The sequence below is a fragment of the Desmodus rotundus genome, chromosome 6 (assembly GCF_022682495.2).
Source record: "Desmodus rotundus isolate HL8 chromosome 6, HLdesRot8A.1, whole genome shotgun sequence".
Lineage (NCBI taxonomy): Eukaryota > Metazoa > Chordata > Mammalia > Chiroptera > Phyllostomidae > Desmodus > Desmodus rotundus.
Window position 1 is genome coordinate 96,018,033 of NC_071392.1, and position 11,145 is coordinate 96,029,177.

An 11,145-nucleotide genomic window follows, 5' to 3' on the forward strand; every position below is an offset into this window, starting at 1 on the left:
CAAAACCTCAGCCATCATACACAGCCTAGGGTCAGCCCTTGAGCCAAACAGACAACAATCAGCCACAAGAGGATGGTGATTCAGTCACTGCTGGCCAAAGGGGACCCTGCAGACTCTGCACAGAGGGTCTCCATTTCTCCCCCATCAACACCCCGCAAGCAAGGCTGAGACCCAGCTCATTACCTCTGGGGAGAGGGGAGAAAGGGAGGAGCAACTGAGGTCCAGGGAAGGTAAGCAGTTTGCCTGGTTGCCCAGTGAGTGCAACTTAAAATAGCGCATGTTCCAGGAAGCAGTCTCCATTAGTTCATCCTCTATTTATTTCAGAGCATGAAGAGGGGACTCTTACCGCTTCGCATGGAAGCAATGTTCCCTGCAGCTCGCACACATAATAACTACTTACATTTCTATTTCATGTGGATGCTCCAGCCCCCTCCCCCTTCACCGCTGACCTATTTCAGTCTCACAACGGTCCTCGGAAGGAATCAAGTGACCTTTCTTAAAGGGGAGGAGAGGTAGAGGCACCAAGAGTCACGCTTCCCAGGTCTTGCCAGGAGCCCTTACCTAGGACACGTGGCCAGTACTCAGGGATGTCCATCCACTTCCCATGATTCGATCCTCAGTGCATCTCACTGGGTGTGCTCACCCGGGACCCTGTCCCCCGGTTTAGTGTCACGCTGACTGCCCCGCAGGGGTCTCCTGCTCATCCTGCACCCCCAGCAGCCCTGTGCCGTTTCATGCCCCATAAGGATTCGTGTCCAAGGAGAGCGTTACCTGCCATTTCTGAAGCAGCCTGTCCGAGGGTCCTGCATGGGTCCATCCGCTCGAGTGGGGAAGGGCGGCAGTCTTTCCTCAGCACCCAGAGGGGCTTGCGTAGTCTCCTCGCTCTGAGCTGCACACGGCCCTGCAAGAAGCTCCCTCTGTACCTGTGGGACAGAGACACACATGTGCAGTGACCAACCTTGGGGGCAGGTGTCCAGAAGCTCATGCACGGAAAATCCCCAATCAGTGATGCACAGACAGTAAAGCCCAGGCGCCTGGGGCGCCTGGGAGAACACAGAGGCTTGACCTCTAGTAGTTTGTGAGGTCTTAGGAATGCTTCATTCCTGTTCTCCTCACTTTCCCTCCATGACATGGGGATAATCATAGGACCTCAGTCATGAGGTTGTTGTAGGGACTAAATGAGATCATGTTTATAAAATGCTTCCCATGCTGCACGGCACGTAGCCTGTGCGGGAACTGAACGCTGGACCGCATGGTCTTGTCTCCTGAATAAACGGATTCCCGTAGGACTCCCTGCAATGACAGAAATGCTCTGTTGTAACCTGCGTGGACACCCAGGCAGGACGCGAACCACTGAGTAATCGAGCACTTGAAATGTAGTGAGTGTGTCTGAAAAATGAAGTTTCACATTTCATTTCATTTCAATGAGTTGAAATAGCCACACGTGGCTTGTGGCTACCCATATAGGACAGCGCAGGTCTAAGGGGTTTACTTTGAAAACATGGGTGCCCCGCTTTCCATCTAGAGAAAACTTTCCAGATCCCCTGGGCTAATCTCCAAAATGAAGGATTCACGTCTCAGCATGAGGGCACAGGAACTGTAGGAAAAGAAGATTCTAGAGCTTCTATTTATAGTTATTGTCATCTAGACATCCTTCTGTCTGTTGTTGCATGCCCTTTACAGAGTACATAATACATTGTACTGTGTATTCCATGTAATACATGGAATAAACATATGTGGCATATTTAAACGAACAATTATGCACTTATTAGTGAGTGCAGGCTCAAAACTTGTTTGTAACAGAAATGTGCAACTAGCAGACCGACAAGCTAGTCTAGCACCCCCAGGTTGCAGGTGAAAGAACTGAGACACCGAGCAGCCGCCAGGTGAGACTCGCAGACCAGGTGGCCAGCTGGGAGCTAGACTCTCCATCAAGGGCTCTGAACCCATTCGCAGAGGTTGCCATCAGTGGTAAGCTCATTGAAAGGGCCTTTGCCCCGCTTCTAGCCTCCCGGTCAAGCCACAAGGGCTCGTTCCCATTATAAACCTCAGTTCACAAGAATTTGATTCCCACAGCACTCTCCAGGACCACCTGGCTGGGGAGGAAGGCGAGGTGACCTGCTTGGCCGTGTGCCTCTCTCATTTGTCTGAGCCTCTGCCGACATCCAGCCGCAGTCCCGTGATCGCCGGGGTGCTGGCAGAATTTTAAATCAGCTTTGCAGAACGAACGCAGTGTCCTTTCGGCACTGATTTGGACAGCAGCAGCCATGGGAAAGTGACTTTCTGTTCATCTTTCCTGGCTCCGGGCTTGGGAGAGGTCCCACTTACAGGGTACAGCTGCTTCCTTGGCCCCGGGCAGGGGTTGTCGTTCCCCAGGGGTGCCTGCCTCGTTCTTTGAAGCAGTCCGTCCCTGCACACCCAGATCATGGGTTCCTGAAACTGCTCTCTAAGCCAGGGTGGGAAGCAACAGGGCTGGGGTTCAATCCTCACAAAGCTGTAAACCAGTCGGGCCAAGAGTGACCTCTAAGTGCAGAGACAAAGGAAGGAAGGAGGGATTCTCAGTGCCATGGTCACCTTTGCCCCCACATTGGTGGGTGACTGCCACAAGTCAGCAGGTGTTAAGAATGGCACAGCGTGAACGGCAGGGAGGTTTTGCTTTTGGAAAATGGAGAAGCGAAGCATTCCACTCAATGCAAGCATCTAGGAGCCTACTGGGGGAGGCCTGGGCCCTGAAGTCAGATCTCATTAGAGTGGAATTTGGACCCTTTGCCCTTGGGGGGAGCCCAAGCAGGTCTTGGTGTTGCCTTCAAAGCAGTATTTTTCTTAGCCAAGGGTAGAGTCTGTCGCATTCCTTCCTGGGTTCTCCCCATTCTCGTGCAGCCCTTCCGGGAACAGTGTGCCCACCAGGGATGAGCAGCCAGGGTGAGACAGGGCCTGCGTGCTCACTGTCACTGTCACCGGTCACCTGGGAGGCCAAAGTGTCTCTCACCTCCACCAGGGCTGCACACCCATGCCTGGCCGCCGGAGTGCTGGCTACCAGTGACTCATACTAGCTCCCTTCACTAGGGAATTGCCCTTGGCAGATGGGACTTCAGGCCCTTTGCCTCTGAGCAGGACAGTCTCCCAATGGGATCAGGCAGGACTGGACACCCAGCATCACATCTCTTGGTTCTTCCCTTGCCCCGTTTCCCTCAAGCCCTTAGCAGCCACTCGCTCCCTCTGTATGCATCACTCCGTATGCATCACTCCGTATTCATCACTCACACAGCGATCCCCATCCCAGGCTCTGCTTTGGGGAGCCCAACTCCAGACAGGATTCGAGCGTCTCCCCTTCTTCCCTTCTGACCTTCATTCCCTGCATTCCCCAGAGACGCTCGCTGGGGTGTGCGGATAAGCACCCTTCCATACACACTCATCTGACTCAACGTGCTATCGCTCTTGCCCATCACATTGTACCACAGAGACGCTCTTTTTCTCACTTTGTTTTTACTCGGGGCTGTGTTTATGAGACCCATCCAGATTACTGGAACTGTGTTGTGGTTTCCTTGAAAAACAAAAACCAAAAAACAAGCTGCCATGTTAAGTCCAGGTTTTAAATGTTGGGTTAGCCCAACAGTTCATATGGCTTTTTTCCATGAGATGGTGCTTAGTTGTCCCTAACTTCACTCGAAACAATTTTGTCAGATCGTATTGTGGCAGCTGTCGTATCAGTGTGCATTTTTAAAAACATCCATATTGGTGAATTTTTGTGTAGCCATTTTAATATTGGAGATGGAAGAAAATATGCAACATTTTCAGCATATTATGCTTAATTTCAAGAAAGGTAAAAACACAACTGAAATGTAAAAATAAGATTTGTGCAGTGTATGGAGAAGGTGCCGGGACTGACGGAACGCATCAAAGTGGTTTGCAAAGCTCCATGCTGGAGATTTCTCACTGGGCGATGCCCCACAGCCGGGTGGACCAGTTGAAGTTGATAGTGATCAAATCGAGACATTAACTGAGACAGTCAACACCATTCCACGTGGGAGAGAGCCAACATACTCAAAATATCCAAATCAATGAAGTCATTGGTGAAAATTAAAAATGTGTCTTTTATTTTATGGAAAAAATCATACGAACTTTCTGGCCAACCCAACACAATTCCTACACTCGGCACACCCACCACTGTCTTGGTTTCTCTCTGTGGATCTTCCTTGAAGAGCCTACATTACTGACAGAGGTGCAAGACCAGCACAATCTCTTTGTTTTTTTTAAAGTGTATTTTATTGATTATGCTGTTACAGTTGTCCCATTTCTTTTCTCCCCTTTATTCCCTCTGCTCTGCATGCCCCCTCCCACCAGCATCCCCCCCTTAGTTTACGTCCATGGGTCGTACATATAAGTTCTTTGGCTTCTCCATTTCCTATGGTATTCTTAACCTCCCCCTGTCTATTTTCTACCTACCATTTATGTTTCTTATTCCCTATATCTTTTCCCCCATTCTCTCCCTTCTCCCCACTGCTGATAACCCTCCATGTGATCTCCATTTCTGTGATTCTTGTTGTTTGCTTAGTTTGTTTTTGGTTTTGTTTTTAGGTTCAGTTGTTGATAGTTGTGAGTTTGTTGTCATTTTACTATTCATATTTTTGATCATCTTCTTTTTCTTAGATAAGTCCCTTTAGCATATCATATAAGAAGGGCTTGGTGATGATGAACCCCTTTAACTTTACCTTGTCTGGGAAGCACTTTATCTGCCTTTCCATTCTAAATGAGAGCTTTGCTGAGTAGAGTAATCTTGGATGTAAGTCCTTGCTTTTCATTACTTTGAATACTTGTCAGTCCCTTCTTGCCTGAAAAGTTTCTTTTGAGGAACCAGCTGATAGTCTTATGGGAATTCCTTTGTAGGTAACTGTGTCCTTTTCTCTTGAGGCTTTTAAGATTCTCTCCTTACCTTTAATCTTGGGTAATGCAATTATGATGTGCCTCAGTGTGTGCTTCCTTGGGTCCAACTTCTTTGGGACTCTCTGAGCTTCATGGACTTCCTGGAAGTCTATTTCCTTTGTCGCTTTGGGGAAGTTCTCCTTCATTATTTGTTCAAATAAGTTTTCAACTTCTTGCTCTTCCTCTTCTTCTTCTGGCACCCCTATGGTTCGGATGTTGGAACATTTAAAGTTGTCCCAGAGGTTCCTAAGCCTCTCCTCATTTTTTTGAATCCTTGTTTCTTTATTCTGTTCCAGTTGAATGTTTATTTATTCCTTCAGCTCCAAATTGTTGGTTTGAGTCCTAGTTTCCTTCCCTTCACTATTGGTTCCCTGTATATTTTTCTTTATTTTACTTTGCATAGCCTTCACTTTTTCCCCTATTTTGCAACCATACTCAGCCATTTCTGTGACCATCCTGATTACCAGTGTTTTGAACTCAGCATTTGACAGATTGGCTATCTTTTCATTGCTTAGTTATTTTTTTGGAGTTTTGATCTGTTCGTTCACTTGAGCCATATTTCTTTGTCTCGACGCACCTGTTACATTGTAAGGGTCAGAGCCTAAGGTATTCACCAGGGCGGGGCAACCCTTCTCTCTGTATTGTGGTGCTATATGTGGGGGAGGGGTCAGAGAGGGAACAATGCTGCTTGCTTAGCTCTTGGCTGGCTTTCGGTCATTTCCCCCAGCACCCACAAGCAAACTGGGCCCTTCTGGTGCCAATTCCTGGGTGGGTGGGCTTGTGTATGTTCTAGGAGCCCGTGGCCCTCTCCTGTGATGCTGGGAGTTTCTCTGGCTGCTGCAACCCCCACAGGTTTTTACAATCAGAGGTTTTAAGGCTGTATTTCCCTATGCTAGAATCCTAGGTTGTGTGGTCTGACTCACTCCCCAGTTGTTACTCCCGGTTTATCCGCACATGAATGTGGGACCACCAGCTGCTGCCTCGCCTGCTTGGTCCTCCAGCTGCCGCCTTGCCACACGTCCTCTCTACCCAGCTGCTTGTCTTCATCCCTCCTACTGGTCTAGATGAATGTTTCTTCTCCTTGGTTGTTGGACTTCCATACAGTTTGATTTTCTGACAGTTCTGGTTATTTTTTGTTTTTGAATTTGTTGTTGTTCTTCTTTTGGTTGTGCGAGGAGGCAAAGTGCATCTACCTACACCTCCATCTTCCCCCACAATCTCTTTGTTTATAGGCCTCATGGGAGAACAATCAGAAAAAAACCTTCTTACACACCTCAGCTCCATCAGGGACCCTGATGCTGGTTGGCCAAGGTCAAGACCTCAGGGGACACTAGTGTTGACCAGAGTCCAGTGGGAAGCTCACAAAAGGAGCAGGGTGAGACTTCTGTCCTGTATCTCAGCGCTAGCTGAAAGCCACTGACCACCATGCCTCCGCAACCCCACACTGCCCTCTTCCAGGAAGGAGGTTTTCCTCACATGTTCGCCTGATCCCTCCCGCTGTCCTCTCTTGGCCCCACAGGGAAAAACAGTACAAAGAGAAGTGGATTGGAGCTGAGGCAGACCCTCCAGGCCCCACTGAGCAGAACCTGGGCATGGGGTGGAAGCTTCTGGTGCCGCAGCGACTGTGACAAGGGTCTCGACCATCTGTACCGGTGGCCTCACATCTCTAGGTCCATGTCCCCATCTCACTCAGAGCCTGTGCTCTCGTTACCAAGCATGTGATCTCACTGCACACGTCAGCTGTCATAACTGCGTGAGCAGACACGTTCCCAGACAGAGACACGTCTGCTTTGTAAGGACAGACACTGCCAAGTACACGAGTGAGACTCGCAGGGCCCAGGGTTCCTCCTTTGCTCTCCTCTTCAGTGACTAATGTGTGTTTTAGGGTCTACACAGAGCCTTCGCCCCCGTTACCTCCCATCTCTGCCGCACTCCTGCCAACTCCCCTGGGACTTCGTGGTCCATCGTTCCACTGGTGGGAAGCTTCCAAGAACAAGTCTCTGGAGTTTCATGCTCCATACGGCACAGTACACAGATACAAATGAATCAATAAAATCCAATTCCACGGTCCAGCGCTTGCTCTGGGCACGGCAGAGATGCCCTCCACAAGCTCTCTGAATCTCCGGGCCCTCTGGCTGATGTCAGGGCAATTAGGCATCCAAGTCTCAAGTCTCCACGTTTTCCCATTTCCCCTCTGAAAATGACCCCTGTGTTTTCTAATCCTCTCCGTTGACTCATGGGCTTTCATTCATGAAAACAGCCATTTTCGTGATGGCATGGCTTTTGGAGTGGACCACAAACAAAGACACAGATGGAACAGAATGGAAGGCCCTGGAAAAAACTCCAAGTATAAGCAGGGAGTTACAATACAGCAAATGATTGAGGAGAAAAGTGATGAATCTAGGAGTCTGCTAATGTTTTGTATAAATGTCCAGTTAATAAATATAATAAATGTTTTAGATTTTGCAGGCCACATACAATGTCTGACACTTATACTTCGTATATATGAGTCTATGTACCCGTTTAAAAATGTGAAAGGCGTCCCTGGCTCACAGGGACATGCGAAAACAGGTCGGAAGCCAAATCTGACCCACGGTGCCCAGTTTTTCATACGGACAAAAACAAATCCTTCCTCACGTTACACAGAGAGAACACACGAGAACACATTTTTGTATTTGTGATTGTGAGTAAGGCAAGATTTCTAAGACAAGACCAAAAAGTAAGCATTATGAAGAAAAAGGTAGCCCCACTTCCCTACATCAAAATGACCACTTCTTGGCGACAAGCGAATTGTAAACAAGGTTAGAAAATAAGAATCCTTTTCTGACAGCATTTGCTCTGATTGACTAGCACCACGCCCACCCTCCTCGTCCACGACTCAAAATACAGATTAAAATATAAACATGTTTAAAACATATTGAAATGTATTGGCTTCCTGATTAGAAGGTAAGATGCATTTACAAGTCAAACACCCAGTGGGCATGGCGACCTGCAAAGTAAGAGAGCTTTCATTCAGACGGCACTTGAGGTGACTTTGGTCTTTCACGCTCATGGTCTGCTGGGCTACAGGGCCCAGGATTCGAACCCAGACTCTATCCCGGGAGAGAGAAGTGGAAGAGCCAACCTCCATTCCTACACATAGCTGAGACCTCCGAAGGTCATACCCTCAACGTGTGGGTGGGTCAGGAATGATGCCACCTGCCCTCACCACCTGCCCCGGGGACATAAAACTCCACCTTATCACTGAGTGAAAGGGGCAAAGGTCTCTCCTATTGATTTCATAGCAATAAGACAGGCTTCTCGGGGGGTTGCCGTTAAAATTCACGTACTACAGTGACATGGAGAAACCTAAAACCAAGAGTTTTATTTAAAGTAAGTGACAAGAGGGCGCCCCTGGGCAACTAGCAGAAGCAAAACATATCATCACTGAAGAAACCTACCCCCAAGCCAAGTCTCCAAGTTCCAAAAATCCCAGCTCACCGTCAAAAGCCCGAGTACAAACGAGGAAATGAGTTACCATCACTGAGAGTTAGCACATAAAGCAGAGTCAGGCCTGCCAAGGCTTCCTGTGTTGGCACTATCCAATGCAAAAAAAAAGTAAGTTTTGTGAAAAGATTGAAAATAAGAGTAAAAATTAAACAGAACGGCCACACTAAACATTGGCAAGCATGTGGAGAGAGCGGCATTCTCTCCGCTGCTGGTGGAGATGGGAAACAATACGACCGCTTCAGAAACCAGTCTGGCAGTTTCTCAAAAATTAGTTATGCATCTACCATGTCATCCACCCACCCTACTCTTAGGTATTTACCCAAGAAAATGTAAAGTTTGCATCCATATGAAGACATGTATGGAAATATTTATCATTGCATTATTTGTAACAGCCCCAACCTGAAACAAACCAAATGTCTACCAAACAATGAATACGGAACCAAACTGAGCCATCCCCGCCCTACTTAGCAATAAAAAAGGATGAATTGTCATACACACGGCTACACGGAGGCACCTCAGAATAGTCATGCTGGGTGAAAAAAAGCTAGCCCTCCAACCAAAGAAATAGAGCATGCAGTATATGATTCTATTTCTATAAAATTCTATTTTTTAAAGTTTTATTTATTTATTTTTAGAGAGGGGGAAGGCAGGGAGAAAGAAAGGGAGAGAAACATCCATGTGTGGTTGCCTCTCACGCGCCCCCTACTGGGGACCCGGCCCACAACCCAGGCATGTGCTCTGACTGGGAGTTGAACCGGCGACCCTTTGGTTCACAGGCCGACACTCAATCCACTGAGCCGCACCAGCCAGGACTGTATAAAATTCTAGAAGAAGGGAACAAATCTATAGTGACAGAAGACACACCAGCGATTACCTGGGGCTGGTGGGGTACCAGGGTGGGCAGGAGGAAGGAATCACAAAGGGACACGTGGGAACTTTGGGGTGGCTGTTGGTTTCACAGGTGCACAGATGTGTCAAAACTCATTACACTGCATACTTTGAATATGCATAACACCCAAATCCAATAAGCCTTTTAAAAAATAAGTGGATTAAGAAAATTAGTAAAATTTTAATGATAGATCTGAACAAAGTATCTAGATTATAGCCCAGAGAGACAAAGGTTTTGACAGAGGAGGCTAAGAGGCGTGGAAGACCGAGGGCATCTACCGTGCATGAGTTCAGCCTTCCGGAAAGAAAGCGCAGAGAAGGGGGCAGAGGCAGGGTTTGCGGACTGACGCCTGAGGGTTTCCCGGGCAGACAGCAAGCCACAAATGATGAAAGCCCAGCGGATTCCTCACAGAATGAACAAAAGTAACCCACACCTCCAGACGTCAGAGTAGAAGTGTGGAGCAGCAAAGACTGCAAGGAGGGGAGAACCAAGATGGCGGTGTAGGTAGACGCACTGCAGCGCCTCCTCGCACAACCAGAACTGACAGAGAATTGGACGGCAAGGGGGTCCGACACCAAGGAAATAAAAAATAAACATTCATCCAGACTGGTAGGAGGGGCGGAGACGGGCACTGGGGTGGAGAGGACTCGCGTGGCTGTGGCAGGACCGAGACTGGAGGAGTGTGGGACGAACAGGGCAGGCAGTCCGACCACTAGCAGACCCTGCGGCCACACATTCGCGCAGATAAACCGAGAGGGCCGGACTCAGAGTGGCGGAGAGTGGGGCAGGCAGAGTGCGGGTAGCACACCTCAGCCCCACATTCGAACATAGATAAACCGGACGAACGGCGGGGAGCAAAGCAGACCGCGCAACCCAGGGCTACAGCTTGGGGAAATAAAGCCTCAAACCTTGGATAGAAAACGCCCATGGGGGTTGGGGTGGCAGCAGGAGAGACTCCCAGCCTCAGGGGAGAGGTCGTTGGAGAGACCCACAGGGGCCTAGAGTGTGCACAAGACCACCCACTCGGGAACCAGCACCAGAGGGGCCCAGTTTGATTGTGGGTATCGGAGTGAAAGATTGAAATCTGGAGGAGAGTGAATCAGGCACCATTGCTCCCTCTGGGCCCCTCCCCCACGTACAGCGTCACAGCACAGCAACCAGCGTTACCCCACCCCGGTGAACACCTAAGGCTCCGCCCCTTAAAGTAACAGACGTGCCAAGACAAAAAAAGAAAAAAAAAATGGCCCAAATGACAGAACACTTCAAAGCTCCAGAAAAAATACAACTAAGCGAGGAAGAGATAGCCAACCTATCAGATGCAGAGTTCAAAGCACTGGTTATCAATATGCTCACAGAATTGGTTGAATCTGTTTGAAAAGTAGATGAAAAAATGAAGCCTATGCTAAGAGAAACAAAGGAAAATGTACAGGGAACCAATAGTGATGAGAAGGAAACTGGGACTCAAATCAATGGTGTGGACCAGAAGGAAGAAACAAACATCCAACCAGAAAAGAATGAAGAAACAAGAATTCGGAAAAATGAGGAGAGGCATAGGAACCTCCAGGACATCTTGAAACATTCCAACATCTGAATTATAGGGATGCCAGAAGGAGAAGAGGAAGAACAAAAAATTGAAAACTTATTTGAACAAATAATGGAGGAGAACTTCCCTCATCTGGAAAAGGAAACAGACTTCCAGGAAGTCCAGGAAGCTCAGAGAGTCCCAAAGAAGCTAGACCCAAGGAGGAACACACCAAGGCACATCATAATTACATTACCCAAGATTAAACGCAAGGATCTACATCCAAGATTACTGTATCCAGCAAAGGTATCATTTAGAATGG

The 11,145-nt window shown here is 48.3% G+C and overlaps 1 protein-coding gene across 3 annotated transcripts in view; it reads right to left on the minus strand.

The window, feature by feature from the left end:
- ZNF831 (zinc finger protein 831) overlaps positions 1 to 11,145 on the minus strand; it is an 89,078-nt gene that overhangs the window by 42,972 nt on the left and 34,961 nt on the right. For all 3 annotated transcript variants that reach the window (XM_024559323.4, XM_045194985.2, XM_045194984.2), the window contains exon 4: positions 772 to 923. In XM_024559323.4, the coding sequence (XP_024415091.2) occupies positions 772 to 923 (152 nt within the window). The remainder of the gene's footprint in view (positions 1 to 771; positions 924 to 11,145) is intronic.